This window comes from Colletes latitarsis, chromosome 2, assembly GCF_051014445.1.
Source record: "Colletes latitarsis isolate SP2378_abdomen chromosome 2, iyColLati1, whole genome shotgun sequence".
In the NCBI taxonomy this organism is placed as follows: Eukaryota; Metazoa; Arthropoda; class Insecta; order Hymenoptera; family Colletidae; genus Colletes; species Colletes latitarsis.
The window spans coordinates 18,525,162-18,550,334 of record NC_135135.1 but is presented as its reverse complement, the minus strand read 5'-3'; the positions used below and the strand labels follow the sequence as shown (position 1 = coordinate 18,550,334).

The 25,173-nt window shown below is 40.2% G+C and overlaps 1 protein-coding gene across 2 annotated transcripts in view; it reads left to right on the top strand.

The window, feature by feature from the left end:
• The first annotated feature begins 5,715 nt into the window (after positions 1–5,715).
• The window catches only part of 5-ht2b (5-hydroxytryptamine receptor 2B), an 80,160-nt gene continuing 60,702 nt past the window's right edge, over positions 5,716–25,173 (top strand). The window contains exons 1-3 of one of the 2 annotated variants that reach the window (XM_076783881.1): positions 5,716–5,948; positions 6,651–7,018; positions 11,877–12,442. In XM_076783881.1, coding sequence (XP_076639996.1) covers positions 12,031–12,442 — 412 coding nt within the window. In that variant the 5' untranslated portion in view covers positions 5,716–5,948; positions 6,651–7,018; positions 11,877–12,030. Of the gene's footprint in view, positions 5,949–6,411; positions 7,019–11,876; positions 12,443–25,173 lie in introns of those variants that run through there. The other variant, XM_076783882.1, reaches the window with a different exon arrangement.

Below are 25,173 nucleotides of genomic sequence, written 5' to 3'. Positions count from 1 at the left end.
GTACTTCCTCTCGTGTCGTTACACGTATTTCGTATGTGTGTATAGCTAAGAGCTGGAAAGACGATTACTGGGTTAAGGGGAATATAGTACCGTGTGTAATGGAAATGTGGACAGTGTCGTGTAGCTTTTGCTCAGTCGCAGATAGTCGAAGGCTGATTAAACCTTCCGGCCCAATACGATATGCAATTCCTTCGAGAAATTAACTTCTCAGTTCCGCACGGTACCGTAATTCCGGAATGGACGTGCGTATATTTACGTGTATAGTTCTTCGAGTTCACGTACGTCCATTAAATACGGTGTGAAACGCAATTTATGATTTTTCGAAAATACAAGGATTCTCGTTCGATTCCGGACTTGAGAATTTAAATAGATTCATCAATAGTGTCACAATTTTAACTAAATACAGGATGTTCGGCCATTCCTGGGAAAAATTTTAATGGGAGATTCAAGAGGCAAAAATAAGACGAAAATCAAGAATATCAATTTCTTGTCTGAGGTTTCGTTAAAAAGTTATTAAAAAATTACACTAAAAAATTTCAAATCGTTCTAAAAAAATTATTTTTGGTTACGGAGATCAATTACAATCATTTTTGGTGAACAGTCATATCCCCGAAATCCTACCCACTTTCGAGAAAAAAATTGGGGTATGTGCCTAAATTTTTCGACGAAAAAAAAAATTTCAAATCGTTCTAAAAAAATTATTTTCAGTTGTGGGGGTCAATTACAATCATTTTTGGTGAACAGTCATATCCCCGAAATCCTACCCACTTTCGAGAAAAAAATTGGGGTATGTGCCTAAATTTTTCGGCGAAAAAAAAAATTTTTAAATCGTTCTAAAAAAATTATGTTCGGTTGCGGGGGTCAATTATAATCATTTTTGGTGAATAGACATAACCCCGAAATCCTGCGCATTTTCGAGAAAAAAATTCAATACGGGCGGAACTTTAAACGTTAATAACTTTTTAACGAAGCCTCCATCAGCAAATTGGTATTCTTGATTTTCGTCCTATTTTGGCTTCTAGAATCTCTCATTACAATTTTTCCTAGGGATGGCCGAACACCCTGTATATAATATAATAAATATTTCAGAATTATCTATTGCACTAGACGTTTGCAACGAACGTAAGAAACTGATCGGAAGAATATTTCTTCGAATTAAAAATTCTGTGACCCGAGAATAAGTCAACAATAACGCGACGACGTGTTATAAAGTTCACGAAAATACTGAAGCTTCTCCCGGAAGTGTTTGAAATAAGCAAACGATGAAATTGCGTTCGTTAGAGGATCTCGAGGATCGAAGAAGACGAGGGACCGCGAATTTTGTCTTCTCATTCGATTCACGTTCCCGCGTTCGAAGTTTTAAAGGCTAGATAATCATTATGGTTTGAGAATAGCGCGGGAATGTAACGGATATGAAGAGTTTCACAGAATATAAAACCTGGCACGATTCGAAGCTCGGGTCGTCCGACCTCTTTGTCGACTTTCTGCAACTTCCTGCATCGCGCGTTTCATTTCCTACCTTCTTTACTTTTCTACAGCTGGTGCTGCATTAACGAAATGTCCCGTTACTTTGCCTAGTATATCGCATTTTATCATCCCCCACACGGTAAACAAGCCATTTCAAACAAGAGTAACGGCATTTCCATTTACTCTTATCGTTCTCCGCGAAGAAGACACGAAACGTGTCTCGTCTTATTGTTAAATTCAACCCCCTTAACCGAGCATCGTGCGTTCGTAAAACGCAATTATCATTAAAGGGTTAACTCCTCCAAGATAAAAGTTTATTATAAATGTGAATACAAAAATCTAGTTACTGATATGTTAAATTAACCCACGATATTAGTTACTAAAAGATTATTGAAGAAAACTATATTCTAATAGTTCTATAATTTAACAACGTTTACATTTTCAAACTAATTTGTCTGAAGCCTCTATTCTCGACCAAAAAATGTTTGTTATGCAGTAAATAATTTCTATTAAAATTTAAAATTGCTTGACAATTGACTGAATTGATTCTAAAGAGTAACCTCTATCTAAACATACATCGTGACAATGTTTGGGTCCAATTTCCTCAAACCTGCTCATCGTAAAAATGATTTAATTAAATCGTTAACTCCGTGCCTCCGTTTGAAAATAATAATTTCGATCTACCAACGAATAACTCTTCCCAGCGACGTTTCCAGCGTACGGTGACGACTGCGCTGGTCGCTGTTTCCGGTTCACGTTTCGACAAACGCCATTAATAAATGGTGGTCGATTCACTTGGCGCGTATCGAATTTAATCTTATCGCTGGTGGATAGGATGCTGTGACACGCGACGGGAGGAGCGAGCTATTCACACGTTCGAACGACGACGAGGCCCGATGCGGGAGTTCTGTGCTCTCGAGGGCGGAATTTGCATAATACGGCTGGATCGGTGCGGTTTCCGGGCTGCTTAAACGCCGTTAAACCGTCCCCTCGCCCTTCCATTCGGTTTCGATCCTTTTTTTTTATCCTTGTTCCCGCAGAGACGACGAATTTTTTCAGCTCTCTATCGCAAAAGCTTCTTGGAAAATGAATTTTCCTAATACCGCGACCAAATTACGAGACACGTACGAAAATGGGAGAAAATTCGATGTAACTGGGGAGTTTCGTCTTCTTTCGTTCGTAATTATTTTAGATAGTACAGAAGGTTTTGCCTTAGCTGTACACCGCTACATTCGCAGAATCATTTTTTAAAATTCACATAGGATAACCCGAGTCGTTAGATCGGATAATCGAATATGCTTCGATTTCTATTTCGTTCGCAATTTATTTTGTATTCAGAAACAACTACGGCAAGTATTGGTACAACGCTCGAGGTCGTTTTAAATTCTCCCGTAAATATTGGATTTACGTAGTAACCGTAGAATAAAACACGATATAAATCCCGCCCCCCCCCCCCGCGAGTTCAAATGTTTGAACAGATTTTATAAATTCCGCCGTCCAAGTAATTCAAACTGTTTCGCTTACTTTATCGTCCAACGATGTACTAACTTTACTGTTCGTCTTTTTGCTCTGCACAGTCTATCGTTACGGGTCCAAAAGTACGTCGTAAATCGTAATTAAAAGAAAAACCGAGTTTTAACGGAATCGTCAACACGGTGGGTTTCGATAAAAATGTCTGTGATTAATTACTGTTCGTAGACGTTACGCAAAGCAGATTTAAACATACTCCTCGTTGTCGCGAATTTCTGAATGTAGCCTGATTTCCCGTGAACCGTCTCTCTGCAGACATTTTGCACCTTACGGAGTGATAAGTCATAGATGTTATGCTCCGTCAGGCTAGTTGTAGATAAATTAATGATATTTCGCGCGCTCTCTACGGTCGTGGAATATCTCTGGCGCCAGCGGATCGTGCATCCTCGAAATTATCCAAGTACGTACGTTCGAATTCGAGATAAATTATTGGGACTTAATCGTCTCGAGCGTTTGCTCGTGCCTCTGCGTCGAGAGGATGAATATGTTCGTGGCTTCCGCGTGAAAGCGGTGTTTAGCGATGGGATTCTAAACCACGGACTTTCAGAAAGCTCGAGTCGTGAAATTTTGCAACGCCCTGGCGCCTTTTAAAACGTTTACGAAGGTTTATAGCCATTCGTGGTGACCGTATCGAATTTAGCGACGGTATAATAACGATATTTTTCGCGTCCACCGCGACTCGTCCCCACGAAATTCTCGAGCTGAGCACGTTCGAATTAGCTTCCCAAATTATCGGAACGATTTGGTATTAACTGTAATGAATAACGTGATTTTCGCGTGCCTCTGATGGAAACGGATGCGTTGCCAATTTCGGATCTCGCGGATTTGGATTCGGCTGGCGTGCCCGAATAGTATCGTAACTACGGTGGGAAAATTTAGTGGGCAAACCATTCGGTGGTACATGATCCGACGAAGAAAAATATTTAATTTATACGCGATGAAACGGGGTTACAAACAAATCGTCCAGCGAATTTACCGTGACGCGTCCGAGCAATTATCTCCGACGATTCTAGCACATTTCGAACAGTTTTCGCGATAAATTTTACGCGGCACGAGCATCACGCGACTCGCGCCATTCTTCTTCGACAGTGTTTTTGTTTACTTTAATCATTCGATAGATCGTTTCCAGATTTCATCGCTTTTTCTAACTATATGTAACTCTGTAATAAAAAATATTGAATATTTTGAGAGTTATTTTGTTCGAGACTTTTAATTTGTTACAATTAGTTTTAGAATGTGTCGTTATTGCTCCTACTATTTTACTCGTAATCGTCATTCTAGGAAGAGACGATGCGTGATGTCAAAGCAACGCGTGACGTTGCAAACACTCCCAAAGACTAAGAATGGACAATAATAACGCAGATAACACCTAGGGAATTGTACGTCACGCGTTCATCAAATGACGTCAGGCTGATCGATCGGTTTGCGTGGTAAAATTTAACAAAACGGTTCGCCGGTCGCGTTTTTAATTTAAATTACGAGACTTTCGAGTCTTCGTCGCGTGCTATTAGCAAGTTTCGTCGGAACGAAAAACCCGTATCGCGCGTAAAAAACCAGCACTCACGTGCAACTATGAATCGTTCCGTTTCGAGAATACCCTTTCAACATTGTCTGTCGCTTGAAAGGAAGCCTGTAATTTGAATCGAGACACGTCAGGTTTAATTTTAACATCAGATACGCGAAACGTTTCGATCGATTCGACTCTTCGACGTTCCATTAGCGATAAATAACGAGTATATTTGTTCTCGGGGTCTAGACAGTACGAGTTGCTTAAATTCGAGTTTTAAAAAAAATACTCTAACCATTCTTTTCTATCTTTAAAAATTAAAGTTTCGTCCGGATGATATATTTACAATATCCTGGCCTGTGTACTGAAGATGCAACGATATTTCTACGAAAGACGAATTATTCGATACAATTTCATCAATCCATGGCGTTTCTAACTTCTAACTTCGAAAAAAAGCAGTCACCAAGAATTTTGGTATAATCGTTTCGATGTTCTCCCGAAATCACGTTACAAAAAACGTTGTTGGCCGGTCTACTATTAATAGAACGGATTGAGCCGATCGAATCACGCGATTTACCCTGTGTACATCTAAAACAAACATCCTCGCATGGAAAGTAATATCGAGTACGTTTTTATTAAAAGCGATTCAGACGAATTTCTATGTGTGGTAATTATTTACTTCAGGGGACCTCAACTCCGATTTTGTTGATTGTAAAATATGTTATAGAAAATAAGATTCTAGTTTCCGAGATATTCGCAAAATTCCTTCTCGTCTAAGACATATCTTCGCGTTTGGAAAAGAACAAAGATTAAATCCTTTCGTACAGTTAAATACTGAAGTTTGATTATACTATCCATAGCCCTCCGATTCCAATAGTTACAAATGAAATATCATTACCTCCAATTACAAGGGAGTCTTTTCATAGGTTAAGAAACGCTGTCTGTGTACCAGCGAGGAGAACGGACGCGTGTCCGGAGACGTTCCGTCGGCACGAACAGGTGTCCGCGATCTGACGGCGACGCGTCGCGTAGGTGGGCCGTCCGTCGTTGGGGCGCGCATGCGCGTCCATCGTTGCATCGCGCGCGTTCGAACGGTGCAAAAGGGTTGCCTGTTCGGGTCTCACGGGGGGATGATACTTGCCGCCGGAAAAGAAGGGGCGCTGGGTGGAATGAGGGCCAGTGGGCTAGTAGTCCGCGATAACGTCGCCTCAGTAGTTCGTCGGCCGTCGCGCGCGGCTCCACTCGCCCAGCTCGCGAAATTCCGCGCGCGACTTCTCCGTGCGGGATCGAGCGGATGCCGCGGCCGACGAAACCAGTCGGGGAATCCAGTCGGACGAGTCGCGCGACACGTGTTACACGATAGGCAAAATTAATAAATCGGGGGGACGAGGAAAGATTGCCCCTGGATGGAACTCAGATTCGGTGATCAGAGTCTTTGCAGAAGGTTGTTTTATTATTTTCGAACGCCCCTCGATCGTTTCCTTGATTATCATTAAGGTTGCCTAAGATTTGTATAGTATATCTATGTTCATAACGTAGTTATAATCGGAAATTTATTCGTTTTTCTAACTGTAACGCAAAAAAAACAAATCCATTCGTATGCTCCTAAGTCAGTAGACGTGTCAGCGTCTGACGTTCAGATGAGTCTTATTATGTTTCTCTATAATGTAGTTGTGTTTTTGTATGTTTACAAGCATCTAAACGTTATTATTGGCGTATTTCAATTTTTAGAATGTCGAGTAGGAGGAGGAAGATCGAGGCCTGCGTTACTGGCGACAGAGTCCTCTGTTCCTTTCTCTGTTATACTCGACATAAATAATGAGTATTTTCAGAAGCATCGAATGTCCCCATGGAGAAGCGTTCATATGTTTCGGTAAAATTGTCTCCATCTATGGGTTTTTAAATTGCAGAAAATTCGCGAAGAATGATTTGCATTGTCGACTTCACATATTTTGAAGAATGATTAAGCACCTCTCGAGTCTAAACATATTCGAAAAGGAATTCCTGACTCGACGAAAAGACGCTTTCCTCTCGTACGGTGAACATCGTTCAGGGGCGATCTTTATAGATCTTTAGAGTGCCGTTGGGAGGGGGCAAAGGGTGAAAGTGGAGGATCGCTAGGGAAAGTGGAAAGTTTTCTCCGCAGGTTCGCAACGGGGTGCGAAGCTGTTTTGTGCGTGATCCTGTGTGCGGTTCGAGAGTTCGCGGCGAACGAGAAATCGAGTTGTTGTGATAAAAGTTTCAAAGTGTCGCGACGCGGAAATACGTCGCGAAGTCAAGTAGAAAGATCGACGAGTTGCATCCGCGATCGCTCGATTCTCGATGTTCCTGACGGTGGTGAATTAAATGTCGAGAAACGGAGACCCCTTTGAAAATCCGACCGTTCGATCCGATTTTCAATGAAGTCGGGATTCCAATCGAGCGAAATGAACGCGACGTTCACGTTTTTACTGCAAAACGATTATCTTTGCATAGGAGAATCTATAGAGACAGAGGAGGGGCAGAGGAGCAAAGGTGCCAGAAAAAAAACGCGATTGACAAATTTTAGTTTCTGTTTTCTTTTGGGGTATATCATTTGCATTGCTTCTACACATTAATTATGTGACTCTAATAATGGGGAATAAATTAAAAGATAAATTTTACTAACCACACAGCTGTACCTCCCCTGGTGTGAGAAATATAATAAGTAAAAACGGAGGAAGTCCTTATCGAATCGCGACAGGCATCCACAATATTTAAACTCGATAGAAGAATGATTTCCTATTAAAATTGGAGTCTCCTTTCGGTTATTGCGCTTTTTTAAACGAACGCGATACACCCAAGTAACTTAATTTTGTCTTCTATTGTGTTCTTCGAAAAAATATTCATACGTGATTAATTATACAGAAAGAAAGGAATGTTTTTTTAAATCTCGGTTCACAGTATTTTGATTTAATCAGTTATTGCGCACTGTTAATTAAAAAACGTTCCACCGTGCTATTTGCCACGGTTTAATTAAACATCCCCCGTGCATAAACGTGCACGAATATTTTCTACGAATTTTATTTCATCCGCCAGAGCGTACGTGGAGTAAATTTTTTTTAAATGGAATTTCCACGTTTTTAAACATCATACTTCCATTCTAGTTGCATATACACGCTAAACATTATTACAGAGCAGTTATCTATCGTTAGTGGATGAAGCGGTTACGAAGGAATTAGACTTCTCGTGAATTATATTTGCGGAATGTATGAATCGCTAAAGAGCTCGGCTAGTCGAACACGGGAAAATTCAACAAGTAGTCGCTGGCTTCGAGCAAGATTTGTTTCGATTCGCTGCAAAAAATTTCTCGCGCAGAATTTTTCTATTCGCAGGACGGTCGAGATTTAAATAAAATTCGATCAGGATAAGCGGTGCCCTTTCGGTTACAAAAAATTAATTCTTTTAACAAATCTTCCTAACAACTTTCTTTCTAAACTGCTTCGACTGACCCATAGGTCCACATCTACGATCCATTTACTTTTCTGAATAATCCTCGAACTGTCATCCGTTCGAATTTCTATTCATCGAAGATCTAAAGCGTCGGAACAGTCTCAGCCGTAATATTTGCAAGAAAGTCCGGGTCGTTTCGATCTTATCTTTTAAGAAAATGTTCCTAGGCGCGATATAAAGAGTCCTTTCATTCGTTCGGCGCTGCCACGGATCGTTACGATGTAATTTTCGCGCGACGAACACTCGAGACTCCTCGGTCAGAGAAATCGCGACCGCGACACATTTCGTCGTCGTCCTCGTGAATATTCAAATTCTAGATTGCCCGCTAATAAATTAATCCGGTCGAGTGGTTCTTCGCTTCCTGCCCGAGACGATAATAAATTGGACTCGTTTATTTTCATCTGTAACTCTACGGGAAAATTGCACCGATACACGCCACCCCGGAATAGAATAACGATTATCCTTGGCGGGATTCGAGCTTTCGCGTTTTCGACGTACAAAACGACCCGAGTTTCGGAGAAATCGTTGTCGTAGCACGAAAAAGCTTCGTTGTTTCAGATTTCGCGGGATCGATAGCCCTGCACGAACCGTTCGCTGCGTTTATCGTGTCCCGGGTCCTCGACCGAGTTGTTTCCAATATTTTACGAATGGTCAGTGCAAAAATTTGTAATTTAGAATTTGTTAAACCGTGTGAAATTTTCTTTTATGTCTGTTTGGAAGTCGTTCGAAACGATCGTAGATGGCTATTTATTATTCGATTAAAATTTTTATTTTACCTACGAAGTTCACATATTTAAGGTTTCGATTCTCGTATACCGTGGACGTTTGTCAAATAGGAATAAAAATTGGACCATTTCCTTCGCGTCGAATCTGAATTAATCGATAAACCGCGACACACGCGTAAGCACTTGACAGAGCACGACTGTCGATACGTCGATTCCAATTAGTTAATCGTCATTTCGTGGTCGAAAGTCCGGCAATGGAAAAGCCACGGATCTATCGATTAAAAATTCAAACTTCAAATACGAATTTGAAACATTTTTCAGAGCAATTCGACTGAAAAGCGTGAAAGTACAGAATTCAAGCTTAAAGTTACTCTGGAAATCCTTAAAAAATTAAATTATTACATTTTCCTTTGCCATTTTTGTTCGTTTGCAACGCGTGTATCGGTTGGTTTTTTCCTCGCAATATATCGTTAGTATAAATTGCACGAACGGAGCATAGCGATGTACCTTACAATAATTAATAAGTGCTTCTCGTATGATAGAGACTAAAGCACGGAATACGCAGCTGAATATTATACTGTGGAAAATAATACGTTGTAACGTTTCTTATTCTTTTTCCTTCAAGTCAAGGCAAACCTTGAAAATAACGTTACCGTGGACATTTTTGCGTCGTTGTCGATGATGTAATATTCATAAAATGATTCTTCGTTAAACGTCCTGGTGTCTTCCTTTTTCCCTTCGCGCTCGACGAATCGGCAAACATAATTAAATGTAATTAAATTCGAAGTTGCAATCGTATTAAAATAAGGTAACGGGATTTAATAATATTGTCTCTTAATATTAAAAACTTTGCTAATTATACGAACAATGAGACACGTTTAATTATTTGGACAGCTGTCGCAAATAATTGTTTTGTCTCCTGTATGTAATTTGGCAAAATGTTATCCTGAAGAATAAATTAAAGAAAAATTAATCCACCTCTTTCTCGTCAAAGTTGAGAAACGTTAGAAATAAACGGTTAGGTTAAATAAAGTTGATCTCGTCTTTGAAATTATATCGCTCTTTTTCGTCGCGTTTTCTCTCCTCGAAGTCCTGATCGTCGCCTCGAGGAAAGTAAAATAGTTCTCCGCGTAGTTTGTCCCAGCCATTTTCGACCTAATCGAATTCCGCGGTACGAAGAAAGCTATTGTTCGCTCCCGATGGCACTTTAATACTTATGGAACGTCAACGGGACACGCGCGCACGTCGCAAACATTTCCGAGAGTATTATTTCTCCGTTCTTCTCGAACGTTGCTAAAAAATATTGTCCATCGAGCGCGCGGCGTATGGAAATTTTGGCGGACTTTATCGAACTTTCGGGAAATTTAGTATTTTTCGCTTTCCATCGTGGCACGGATATAAATTGTGGCCGATACACGATGAACCAGACCTGCACACGGCAATGAAGAATAACCTTTCGGTTGATATACGGTTTCCCGGACTGGAAATCGGGAAATGCTTGTTGATATCGTCGCGGCAACTGATATTTGCAAAGAGTTATCGGTGGGCCTCGAACTTCCGTATTTCTCTCTCGCGGAAACGATATTGATTTCGTTTCGCGGAAGTATCGACGCAAATTTACTTGGAAGGAAACCGTTTGCACGATCTATATCGTCTTTGCAATTTATCTTCGTGGTCGGTAATTGTTTTACATTTTCCAAGTACGTTTCGATCGCACAAGTACGATCGACACGAACGACAGATATAATATAAAAATCGAACTCGTTCGAGGTCCCGTCGACGGGTGAATATTTCATCGAGGTTGATAGCAAGTTCATTACTAAATAGTCTGCTGTATCAGATAGACGGGTCGATAGAGGGTGAAAGAACGCAATCGACGAAAGTTTCATCGTGCTCGATGACATTGTCGTGCAGACAAGCAAAAGGGACTCGCGATCGGTGAATGGGAAAAGGTTAACAACCGTGCTTTAGAGAGTTTCATTCTGAAAAAGTTTACCTGCATCGATTATTCTGTTGAATTAACACGCGAATGATCGGTTCGATGCTTGAAATATGGTCCACAGGAAAGTTGAGAATTTAAATATCGATTAAAATAACAGTCTTAAAATAACCGCGTTGCTTCTCTTGCGTTGGGAAAGTAAATAACGTCGATGATGAATTTTTATCGAATTTTTCGTACGTCGTCTTAACCACTTGGGAAGATAACAGAGTCGTTGTTTAGTTTATAAATTTAACGTGGCAATCCAATAACGTGCAAATTGAATGTAGTTGCTTTTCCAAGGGAAATAGCTTTAATGGTGTCTACTATTAGTGCTTCTACCTTAATAGCTTCGAAGGATTTTGGGAGTAGCAGGGGGGTATGGTAAGATAGGGGCAGGGTTTACGAAGTTTCATAGAGTACATGGAGACTAGGATGAAGTAGGATTTGTAGGGCACGGATGACATAGTGTTTACAGGAACGGGTGCTTGCGACTGAGAATTCAAGCGTAGATTAGACGGCTAGCACATTATACTTTGAGAAATTACTTGTTTCGATAAATTGATCGTTTAGATAGCGATAAGTGTTACTCTTGGCAAACTACACTCTTGAAATGTTTCGGGTAGATCTATGAACACCAAAGCCAAGAGATGGTTTTCAAAAAATGTAAACTTACTTTCATAAATTGACTACTATACAGCCTCGATAATTTGGGGATGAGAGGGTGTTGAATACCTTGGTATCGAATTGTTCGAGCACCTAACTACACTCTTGAAATGTTTTGGGTAGATCTATGAACACCAAAGGCAAGAGATGGTTTTCATCTCGTGCAAGAATAACAATGTAAACTGATTTTCATAAATTGACCACTATGCAGACTCGATAATTTGGGGATGAGAGGGTGCTAAATACCTTGGTATCGAATTGTTCGAACACCTAACCCTATCATTATAGATAACTACCTCGATAACGTGCCAAGGAGCAATGCAAATGAATCTGACGGGTTCGGGTCGCGAGATTCGAATGTTTGAATTGCTAACTGCGCGCCCCTAAAGTGGATCCGCGTCCATATTGGTCTCAGAACATTACTGCTCGCGAGTAATTTATCCTCCGCGCGTAAAATTAAGAAAATCGACGCTTCTTCGTTTCTGCCCTTTGCTTCCAGTTTCCCCCCTATTAACCGATATTTCTCGCCCAGAAATTCCCCGGCTGTTCGAATCGCCTGCACGCGAAAGCTAAGAGCACCCGTGAAAGATTAACGAAAAAAAACATAGAAGCCAAGGTTCTGCCTCAGAAACGGAAGAAGGGGAAACTGGGAGGAACTGTTTCGAGATCAGCGGTCTCCTTGAGCGATGATCGGCTCGTCGATGCCGACGATCGATCGCACGGATCCTTACGAGGCCGTCGTCGACACCTGTTTCGAGGAGCTTTTGTTTCTCGGCGTGGGGAACGACACGGGCGCGGGTTGCGACACGGCTGGACGACTGACGGTGTCGGGGATACTGAACGACAGCGATTACGAGGGCAAGACGACGAATGGGACGCAGCTGGACATCGGGAACGACGGGCTGAACAACTGGTGGGCGATGCTGGCCCTGGTACTCGTTCTGGGCACCGCCGCTGGGAACATCTTGGTCTGCCTCGCCATCGCCAGGGAGAGACGATTGCAGAACGTCACCAATTACTTCCTGATGAGCTTGGCCATCACGGACCTTATGGTCGCCGTTCTGGTCATGCCTCTGGGAATACTGACCCTCGTCAGAGGTGAGTTTCACCCTAAACTCGCGCCTCCCTCCTCTGTAGCGACCATTTTGTTTCGCTCATCGTCGAGACAAACAATATGGTATCGAGAGCTTCTTCGTTCTGACACACAGTCGGTGTAATGAAATTGTTGCATACTGTTTGAAAATTCCAAAGTCTCGGTGAATCGAATTTTAAAGGGTGCAAGTCGTAGCTCGATAGTCCATTTTTGCGGGAACGTCGATAGGAATTTCTTTCGGTGGATATATTGAACGTAAAAAATTTCAGATTTCCAGCAACAATTTCAATTAACGGTAGAACGTAGACTGCGATCCGATGGGAGCCCTGACGGCGATAAACAAACTGATCACAGTGGGGCAGTTCGAAGATTTGATTCATATATATTTAATTGAACGTATGGGTCATGATTTGGCGTAATTTGTTTTTACGATTTGTTAATTTTGGAAACGATTAGGCGGTTCTGAAGTGGTCAATCTCAAAATCGTTCGAAACTAAATTCGTCGTTTATAATTGTGATGAAATCAATTTTACCTAGTACGTACTTGAATTATACCAAATTACATTTTTATATCTATGATACTTTGTGAATTATACCTGACTGAATTTTTATTCCATTCTTTAATTATGTGTACGCGTGCGATATTGAAAATTTAAAAAGTTTGAGTCACGAGATTTAGCAACAAACGGGCAAAAATTCGACGTACTCGCTCGTTCCTCGGTTCTATTCTACTTCTAATAAACCTGTATGCGCTCGCAACATTAAACCCGATTCGCAGGGTCTCGAGCAGACGTCGCGACGCTCGCAAAGTTCCCTCGAGGCGCGAATTTCGTGACGGAAGTCACTCAATCGGGTCGAGACGTCTGCGAGGATTTATCTGTAATTTGTCGCGAGGAACAGCGCGATTCTCGATGAACGCTCGTAGCTTGCTCTTCGAGCGAGGAATTACAGTCGCGTCTTAACGTCTTTGAGCGATTTATTCGGTCGTAACGCGAAATCTTTGTCGGCCCGTCGAGGAAAAAAGAAATTGTCAGACGGAAACGCGTTCGTTGTTCGAAATTTACATCTAAATGAAAATTCTATCCACTTTCGATTTAGATAAAAATAACACGCTGTTATATAGAGTTTGACGTTTAATTATTCAACCAAAATTTTATTCTATATTACTTTTTACGTAACTTTCCAAAATATACTTTCTCTTTTTTTTAAATTGAACTGAATCGATATAATTACATCGCTCGAGCTTAGAATATTATTCCAAGTTTAAATGCTCTGTACAATAATCGAGTATTAAATTATTCAAATAACGTGTCGACTCTACCTTGTACTTATAGGATCGTCCTCTCGCTTCGGTGCAATCTTCGTCTGTCTTCGTCAAAATCTATTTGCTTCCATAGTTGAGACAACGTGAGCCTGCGAGTTTGCGCTTTCTATCTCTAAAACAAACAATGGATTAGAGCGAGGCAACGAGATATACAGAGAGCGACCGAGTATCCAAACGGAATAGTAAGGTTAATCTATGTAGACCTATCTCATCGATGTCCTTGAGTAGTCGATACAATTCCATTTCGATATAGCATGGAAATCGTAAAATCAATGTTTAAAGTATTTATTTACATTTACATCTATTTAGAATCGAACATTGTTATCAAATGTTTTTAATACGTATCGGTGGAAATACAATACAAGGTTGTAACCTGAATAATTAATTTTGGTGATAGATAAAAATACTTGAACCACTATAAAAAAAAGTCTAAAGAAATTGATTGATACATAAACAACCGCACGGTTCCGTGAAAAACTCGAGAAAAGGGTGCAGTTAAAATCGCAGTTACGAATTGCAGTATGTAGATAGGGCGAGAAGAATCGTTTGATCTCAAAGGCGCCGATATTTCTGCTCCCCGGTATATTTTTCATCTTTCGATCAAAATACTCGGCCTTTCCCTGAATGCTTCGCCTTAACGGAAAGAGTTATATTTAACAGCCACTGATCGTATTTTAACCTTCGAATTGATCAGTTGCATCCAATCTTTCAAATTGAATTATTCGAATCTATTAGCTTTTAGTCTGACATCAAAATCGAATAGTCTATCTCATCGAAAGTCGTCTCGAAATCTGTAAAATTGTATATAGTTGTTGCAAGCAAACGATATTGTAATTAACCCTCTGTAAATAATTTAAAAAGCAATATTTCTTTAATCAATTTTACGCGATGTTTTTTTTATTCTGTCTTCTAGTACACTATGCGATAGAAGGTCAACGTTATTGTTATTCGATCCAACTGGCCACGTAACGTTAATTCGCTGAAGTTTTCAATTTCCGCATCGTCGCTTTTTACCCTCCTCGTCCAAGTTTATTTCCACCTCGCCAGTCACGATTAGTAATTGCGCTCGAAACTCGAGTACCTCGAGATTCATTAAGGAATCGAGCAACGAATTTTCTAATATTACTAAAATTCTCTGATCTCGAAAAAGCAAAATATCTCTGGAGAGAACGCAATCGCCATACGAGATTCTAGTTACGGTCAGATATACTAGACGCAATTTGCTCTTATCGAGGTAGTTGCAATTTTTGAAACGAAGCAAATTTCTGATTCGATCCACCTTACATTTCAGATTTGGCCAGTGGCAAGCTCGCCCGCGATTCCATTCACGAATTGTAATTTTTAAAACGCTGCATCGGATAATTGAACAGATACGAATTTAAGAAAATGAAAATTCCGTACATTTCTTCTTATATTTCTAACATACATATATTCTTTAAATTCTGCTACGAAAAGGGAAAAATCAATTGTTATTTATCCCGAAGAAGAAAAATAAAAATAATTCTTCGACCGATATTTCATCGAAACGGTACTAATAATAATTTATTTTCTATCTAAGATTGACTTCGTATCAATTTTTAATTAATCGAAGCATCTGGCGTTACAACGTACGATACGGTGCGGTACATCAAATTGATGCATACGCAGTTTAGTTATAAACGAGATTTAGACGGCAGTGGCACAAGTCCAAGTTTATCTATTCTGAGGTTTTAGACGTTCTGGAACCTATACGACCTTTATACTGCTCCCTCCAACTGAACTCTGTTTCCTCGCGTCGTCTTTCATCGTCTGCTTATAGCAGAGTTGCACGAACAGCATGGATTTTTCAATAGGATCAAACGCAAGCTGTTCGATTTCTCTGTTTACTCGCGTGAACGTTCACCACTTGCTACCAGGATGCTCGAGTATAAAGATTCAAGAAACGTTTCTCGGTACGATAGCTAAGATTTATTTCTATCCTTCTGGAAATTCCCGACGCGTTCGACATTGTTACGAACGCGTGTGCACTACGTTAGACAAATATATCTAAAACTGCCATAAGTTACGTTACAAATATCTGCTTATTTCTCTGCTACCCGTAGAACAACCGCATCTAATTTCTAGATTTAAGGGTAATCGATACTTCGCCAGAGAAACCATTTATGTTTTCGTGTACTTCTGCCATAAATTCCGTTACGAGCAGAATTCAAATTAAGGGGCGGAAACTACGGTTCTTAATTTCGCTACGATAGTTCGTTTCGATAACGAAACTTTAAATATCGGGCTACGATTCCGAGCAATCTCGATTTCAACGGTTATTAAATGATCGTCAATTAGCGATCGCCACGAAACTTTCAATCTGCTTTGTAAAATTGTCAAACGCTCATCAAATCGACGTGACAGATATTTCGACGCATTCCGTGATCGATACCGTCCGTATCCTTCATTCTGACATTTATTTGTAATGATTTATAGCGTTTCGGTGCGCTACTGACATTTTATTACGAAATTCCCCATTGTTACAATTTTTAAAATAGTTTTCATCGTTCGTTTCCCGCTGAATAAATCTTTATTCGAACGTAATTTTACGTATCACCGAGAAACGTTGCGAATAACGATTAACTGTCTCTAAAAATAATTGTTTCAAACTAATCGAATAACGCTGTATTCTAGTAACCGATAGTCGTCGTTATCGTAACCGATAGATCTTCTTATTTTCCGCTGTTCGGAGTAATTGCAAGGATTGTTCCAATTTTGGCTGTCACGCCGCGCAACGAACTGCACTTTAAACAACACGCGAAAGGAAACACTGATTGTCTTCGTTCGAAGGAAGTGCTCTTGTCAATGGCCAAGCGCCACGGACTCGCGTTTTCGGGGCGGAAAAGGGAGCGAGAGAGAGAAATCTGAGACGAATGGCGCATCCGTCGACCTCGCAGAAATTGCTGAGATGCCAGCAGACGTTTGGAAAAGTAATGTCGGCGAAATTGTCGGAAACGTAAGTGGCCAATTTGTAGCACCCTCGATTCCTCGAGTCGCCATTTTTCACCCACTTTCCAAGTTGTTCCAACTGAATGTTTTAACAATGCTGGATGGCCCCATCTTCGGACCCGTCGAACCTCATACTGCATCGACTGTGAAACGCAAATCGATATCCCACGAATTACACAATCAAAAAGATGGAGGGAAAATATTTTTCTTCGAAACTTTTAAGAAAAAGTAACGTACAGAGTTTCCTACCGTTCTTCCAAGTGGCAGTCATTCTTTCAGTTCTCTCAGTATTCAGAGTTTTGTTGAATGTCGCGCTATTTTATCGCGAATACGAACAACCATTCGCGGTTTCGAGACTCTACGTTCGCGTAACCGTATTATCGTCGAGAGATAGGCGACAGATGTGACGATTTTCACCGAAACGTTCTCAAAGCGGTTTTCCACGAATGTCACCAGCACGCACAGCTTTTAATCAAAATTAAGTGAATTCATATTCCGAATTAAGATTAGCGAAACGGAAAAACCACGTTTCCCTTGCTTCAAATAGAATACTCTCGGTTCTGATTTCTCCTTTGTTTCTCTATGTTATCAAGATCATACATAAACGTGACAAAAATGCATTGTTTAAAATTTTCTTAAACCTACAAGCTGTTTTAACAGTTGACATGTTTATTATTTTAATAGACGTTTCAGGGAATGTGTTAACATGAGGCATTTAAATATATTTTAAAGTCAAGTGCTTGCACTTTTCTAGCCAGCCCAGGCTGAGGAAGTATTTCGGCACTGACAATAGGTTAGGTTAAACAATTGCTTCGAAGTGGCTCTAAAAATAGAAACCCAGCGGATTGAAATCTGGGGAACAAGCACAGGCTGGGTAATAGATCCTCTACGATTTCTCTGTTAGAAAATCGTTTCTGGCTTCTCTGGTAAAATGTGGTCATGCATGTATCACGTGCGACGCGAAACATCAAATAGAAGTTGTATTGGCAGTGTTTGGATACGATTGTATAGATTGTTTGTACGACCGTGGTCACTCGTAGCGAAGATTTGTACGTTCCGTTGTTAGTTCTCTCCGTGAATGATGTGACTTGTACGCGCGTTGAGTTTTTTCTTAATTTTCGAGGAAATTATATTCGCTTCGGTACAGTTTCTAATTAACACTAAACCTATCACGACTGGTCTGATCGGTTCCATGATTTATATTTTTTTTTGTAAAAAAACTGGACAAAATTTGGTATCAAATTCTGGTTAGTTTCCGATGTAAATAGGAAATATATGTATAGCAAAGACGAAAGAACAGAATCTTCAGTTTCCATTAACAACGCGTATCAAAATAGTTAAATTTTAGATGCGTGCAGTTCCGAAACTACTAGTGTTTTATTAATAATTGAGCCATCGTTGGTAACGGCAAACCTTCCTCTTTAAAATGGTTTTCGGTTTTTGGCGATCCGACTTCCCGTTTTCGAGATATCGTAATTTATGTAAAAGGTAATTTTTCTTAATTCGATTATCGCTGTCTTCGTCTGACGCGTCGCGCCGGACCTCTCTTTCTCGCACGTGACTCGTGACCGAGTGGCCGCGTGACCTAGTTACTACGAGCACGTGCGGTCAACGACCTTGACAAGGCTGTAGTAAACAAACGTTTCAAACCCTTCTATCTCCGGAACTAGCCATCGACTTGAAACTAAAATCGCTATATCTTCGGAACTAATAAAGCTATCGACTCGTACAAACGCTCATTTTAAAGGGCATTTCATCCTCTATCCGATGATTATAATAACTATTATTATTTATGCTGTCTTCTATGTTAATTTTCACATTTACTTTGACGCTACATTCTCAAAGAAATTTTAGCAATTCCTATTAGTCATACGATTGATGTGCGATAAAACTGGATTATAAATTGTTTGCTTAATTGAAAATGAATATAAATTTGTATACATATAATGCAAAAGTTTAAAGTACGTTGTCTCGTAAAAGGGAAGGAGAAAGACTGGTCATTTGGTCGATCACGAATATACATAAAATGTCGGTAGGTTTATTGTTAAAAAAATGACTGCCATTTAGGAACGAAGTCGAGTGTGGTGCGCGTTTAAATTGCTGTTATTGTCTCTACGTCCCCAGCGACTGAAATAGGTTTCAACGCATTATGAAACACCTTGTACGTAGAATTCGATAAATTCGTGTCAGTGTCACGGTACAAGATGTAACCGTTGTACAGTGTTACGAAAGAATATAACGTCCTGGAAAATTGTTGCCCGTTGCGGCAATTTTCGCGCACACAATGACACCGTTGACGTTTCTATTACCGGTGTCTCGAGAACGGTGGACCGCAGATGAAAGTCGTGAAACTATAGCAGAAAGAAGGATAAACGGACGATATAACGGGAGGATGATATATAAAAGTAACTACCGCGTAGAAGATGGAAGATAATAAAAGATGAAGTAGGAACGATACGGAAGTACAAATGGTCAGAAATATGGGGAGAATCGTCTGCAACTTATGACAGTGGTTTTCTGAAGATAACGTTCTCGCAGTTATGCTCCGTATGCACGTAGCGCGATACACGAGTGTCAACTGTATTTCTCCAAGATGTTTCCCCTCGGTGTGCATTATTCAAACGTAAATTATTAAATGCACAAAGTCTGCGGAGGTCGATCAGGAGCAGCGAAAAAAAAACGATCGAATATTCGTCCGAGTTTATAAATATAATACAAACGGAATGATTAAATATCAGAGGGCGCGTGGAAAGGTTCGTACCTTCCTTTGCGTAACAATTGGAGAAATAATATTTTGTTATCTCGTCGTACATCGAGGTTCGTGCTTAATTTTACGAGATTTATTAAATTGGTAATTTTAAACAATTCTACCGAAGTCGATTCGAAGGTACGAGCGGAGTGTTTGACGTATCGATTTTATCCGGGCAAATTAATCAAATTGTCCCGCGGCGTATCTCGCTGTTCACGTCGTTCGCTTTCCACGCGTGTCCCGCATTTCGAGACGAGGAATATAAAATTTTAATAAAAGTGCTACGCGTGTTTCAGCGAGTCCTTATTTCACGAAAACTCCTCGAAACTGGAGCAAACTTACGTTCAAGGCAATTTTTATATGGCGCATCGGTGCAACAAAAGAGGATAAATTGACGTCTAAAAATTCATAAACATTAACAGTGGTACGGTCTTTTACTATTTTCTAATCGTTTGGAGCCTGTTGAAACAAATACCGAGCTACGACTCAAGTAGAAATACCGTGCAATGGTCAGACGCGTCGAATGGAACTTCGTAGGAATAAGTTTTACTCTCTTCTTTTGATTGACCTATCACGAATTTTGCTCTATAATCTTTTCATACGAGGGGAATTCGAAATTCGAAGAAGCAGGAAAAAGAAGAGGTCGCAAGAAGCGAAATTAGCGATCAGAAAACTGGTCCGTGAAATTGTTATCGGCAACAGGGGACAAAGACTAAACACTCCCTTGTAACAAGGAACAAGAGACACTGGTAACTCGATCTGGGATATTCCCGTATAACTTGGATGAGTTGCAGCTCGATAAATCAGATCGCAAGACAGCTTAGCGTGGTAAAGGCGTCCGATCCCAAGATAATCCCAAGGAACAATACCGTCGATGAACCATGAATATTCAGTATCGAGGAAGCCGTAAAAGGAACGCTCATCGTGGCTTTCCAATCGATAACGACGTATCCATCACACGCGCGAGCAACGCCCGTTGAAAATCTATCGTTAGGAAGATCGAGAACCGCGATCTATAGAAATTCTATCGTCTCAGCACGGAGATAATTCGCCAGAACACGATTAATATCCATTACATCTTTCAGATTTATATTTTCTTGTATTATAGCGTTCCTCGACTAATCCCTAACAATCCCTTACAATTTTATAGTCTTTTGTTTATATTTATTTTTCCTGAAAATTGTTTACAGTTGATTCTAGATTAATTCTTATTTAAGTCTACTTAATTTGGTTCTTTTTGCGTCGATAGAGGTACATTTATTATATTTGTGAAAACAAGTTACCAAATTGGCCAGTAACGTTTATTCATTTTTGTCCAATAAAATTCTAATTCCACTCCACGAGCATTTTAATACTGCGTTGAAATCGAAGACAGATGCGGGGGACATCTGTTCCAGGAAATTGAAGCAATATTCGATTGGAACCAGGAACGTGACTGCTTGTCGGACATGTTTTTTATTCGAACGTTCGGTGAATAAAATTCTAACAGACTTCAGACTCTTGTTTGCGTTTCGAAATCTAAATAATATTTGAGGGGAGAGGGGATGGAGATACTCGAGAGTTTGGAGTACCCGTTTCATAGTAGTCGGAGTGAAACGCTTATCTTCAAACGTTCGCCTTCCACGTATCCGTTCCGTGTTTCGTGCTTTACGCGACCAGTTATCCGGCGATTAAATCGCGCAATTGGACAGTACTTCCTGTTTCAATTACGCGTAGTGGAGAGGGGAAAAAATGAACAACGATCGTCCACGCGAAGTCGAGCACGCAATCTCGACCACGTTTTCCTCTGTTTTCACGAATATAAATTTGAATACTATTAAAACATTGGTGTATTCTTTGTTCGATAGCCGCAAAATACCCAACGACTGATAAAAAATTAGAATCTTTAGACTCGTTGTGCGTTTCGATGTAATATTTTAAGTACGAGTTCGACGTTTCGGATAGTTACTCCAAACGCGGAAGTACCAAGCGTGTGGAGTTTGGAAGGACCAAGGGTGTGTGTTTCGGGCCAGTCGAGTGTCGAATAATAAATCCTAGGGCTTTTAGCAGCAACGTTCTTTATACACTGTAGGAGTGTTGCAAAGTAGAGTGTCGAGGCAAAGTTGATTCATTCAGCTCGTCGTTAATGGAGTAGGAAAATTTAATTATGCTTTTCTTTCGACGGAAGCGAATACCGTGACACTCGGGAATCGCGAACAATAGCATATTATTTTTATTCCATTTCGTCGAAGGTAACTCCGTTACGACGGATGTCGGTTTATTTATCTTGCGATTCCCGAGACTCTCAGATCGAAATGTAATGATTAATTTCAATCTCACTTTATCCACCGTATTGAAAACATTCCCAGTGCTGTAAATCCTTCGTCGACGATTAATTCTCTAATTACTTTCACGACGGTTAATTAATTCCCCGACGGAGTATCCTTAAGCGACGATAATCACGCGTTAATTACGGGGCGGTTCTTGTGGACAATCTATTGGCTTCATAGCGCATTCCAGCTTGACAGATACCTGTGTATCCGCCATCGCGTCTATATGGGGCAGTTTAACAGCAGACGTCTCGTGGACGCTGATAATTGCGGTCAATTTTGTGGGGAACGGGCCGCATAGCGCGCAAAGATTAATTGCTCGTCGGTTAGCGGTGTCTGTTTTCGGGAATATTGGTAAACTTTATTTTCCTCGTGTTGAAATAAAAATGAACTTTCGTTCGTGCGTTCGTTTGTTTCGACATTAATGAGATTAATCTAAGGATCGAGTTTTCGTTTCGACAAAGTGTTACGATAAATCCAGTATTGAAGTATTTAATTTGTATAATGTATGAAACTTACAAATAGAAATTACGGAAAGTCAGTCACAAAGGGAACAATTTCGTTATTTACCGATTCCCGTATATACTGCTGATGCAAGTGTTCAAAATGGGATCCCCGAGTGAAGATACACGATCTGAAGCATTGCTAATGGCTATTTGCCAAATCGTGCATTCCAATAAGAAGAACGGTATGTCTAAACATAGATTTGATCAACTTCGGTTTAGCGATCATAAATAATGGTACATTTCGTTGCATGATAATAGAAGTTTCTCGAAGAACTCGTGATATATTGCCTATTAAGAACTTTAAATAGAATTTGAAAAAGTACGGTTTAAAGTAATATCCCGTATAATTCATTCGACAGAGATAGAATACACAAATCTATCTCAAATATACGCATTACAGTATTCATCGTAGAATTTGTAGTTGCACTTCAGCATTCACCTATTTCAGTTGTATTTTATTTATATATTCATGTATACACTCGTGTGCTTAACGAAGATGTTTAATAATAATAACAACAACCATAACAGAACATACATGACTAACCAACACTAGTTAGGAATAGCGTAAATTATTCATAGAACACAACCTGTATTACAAATGCAAACCAGAGAGAGTACTGCAATATGGCAGCTGCACCCTCTATTGGAACAGTGACATATAATGAACCAGGTACCTTACTAAATAAAACAGAAAAACGTAGGATATAATTTAATGGGAGAAATTAAAGAATAATGGTTACACAGGTACTCAGAAAGTTACCATCTTGGAAAACTTCTGTAACGTGGAAAGATGTATAATAATAATAATAATATTCTATGCTCGACGTTAAAAAGACCTCCGCCTCAGAAGTTCGCAGCACAAAACACCGAAGGCGCGAAGTAAAATAAACAGACGAACTCGAACCGTGAAATTTTTAATAAATGACGCTGCAAAATTAAACGACCTCCAGCTTCCGTTTACCGCGAGTTTTAAATAACATCGTTACCAGAGCTTCGTTGCCAGTTTCCGTAGTTTCTCCCCACTCCCCAGGGACAATTTGCATTTTCCTTATATACGATTACGCCTGAACAGACGTTTTTCAAAATCCTATAAATCATCCGCGAAAGTTTGAACATTCTTGTAACACCGAAAGGCGGTCTCTACGTGAACGTAGCCTCGGCCTGGTTTGCATAACAGACCTCAACAGCTTTCTCGCCGCATGCATATTAACTTCCCTTAATCTAAAATTTATGACTCCGTCGCGTAGCTTCAATCGAATCCGGTGGAACTCGGGGGAAGGGCGGGGGATAGGGCACGGGAAAAGAAAAATCGACAAGAGTAGGGAACAGGATGTACATGAAAATTAATCGCAAAATTCCTTTGACGTTTACAAACGGCGGGGATGCGTCCCAGGGGGGCCAAATTCCGCCATTAATCTACATTTCAAAGGCGAACGTAAATGCATGGGAACGCATTTAAAACCAGAATAAGTATAAACACGAATAAATTTCGAATCTCGGTTGGCAAGGATTTCTGACGTTGTTCGTAATACAGTAGGGACGAAGTTAAAATGGTTGCTCGAGGTCACCGAGAGACTACCCCCCGCCACATTAGTCGACTAGCCCCACTATGCTCTTTAGTTACCTATGTCAGTACAATCTTTAGGATTGTTTTGTTTTTTTCTGATATATACATCTTCCATGTTAACATTAAATGGATTAGTGAATCTTCCATTAGTTCATTATTTTTTAAACGTTTTATTAATTCAGTTGAGATTGAAAATCCACTGAAGGGTTAAATAATTATAACCGATGAAAACAGTGTCACCGCGATGTTTTATCGCGAAATTATTGCAACATATTCATTCGTTTAACGTGATTTTTGTGAGACAATTCGTTTCCAAAGTACAAGTTTCCGAAACCAGGCGTTTGCTTAAAAATTCCAAGGCAGACATGGCGTCGTCGTAAACGTAAGGATCGCGTCAGCCGTGAAACAGTCTCTAGCGAGCAGTTGATTCTGTCTCGACTGCAGCTCGTAAAAGGATCTCTCACTACTCGTCCAACTCGGCAAGTTGTTCACGAAAGCGTTCAGCCGTGGAAATGGATACCTTTGATCGGATCAATTAATTCAAACGAGTTCTTCCGCGGCAGTAAAGGTAAAATATCTACTCGCGCGACGTCGAAGGAACAGCCTTCGCCCACGGAATCGGAAGCGGATTTCGGTTGCACCGTGAAAAATAACTGCGACCGAACGTGAACGATAAAAAGAAAGAGGGAAACGCTGTCATTCCCTGTGACTTTTCTCGTAAGAAACAGTCCCAACGAAAGGAAATCTTGCGAAAATAATCGTATACGATCAATTTGTTTCACCGAGGAAGCAGGAAATCCTCTGGAAATTGAGCTTTCGATGGGCGGAGAATACAATGATACGGAATATTGCAGATTTAACTAGTAGATTATTATATAGATTTATGCAAAAATAGAAGAAACAATATTCCTTCAGAATATAATAGAATTACTATACCCATTCTTCGTATCATTTTTTAAACAGATGAATCAAGAAAAAACCAGTGCAATCCCAACGTATTTTAGTAAAACAAACGCTTATAAAATACAGTTACCTATAAAATATCTTTCTAGCAAGAATGAATCTCCAAAGAACTTAGTTTTAGATGTCATTCAGATGGACCAAGGTAATATGGCATACAGCCAAAAGTAAAACTTTCACTACGGTTAATACTTTAATTAAGAGTTAAAGAGATTGTTTAATTTTTCAGACACTATGTATTTAAGAGTTAAATGGTCAGACTTTATGTACGAACGTTTTGCGCGTCCGCGAAACAAAATGGCGAGCCGCGGGCGCCACATAGGCGACGCTAGTGTCGCGCCTGTTATAACCTCC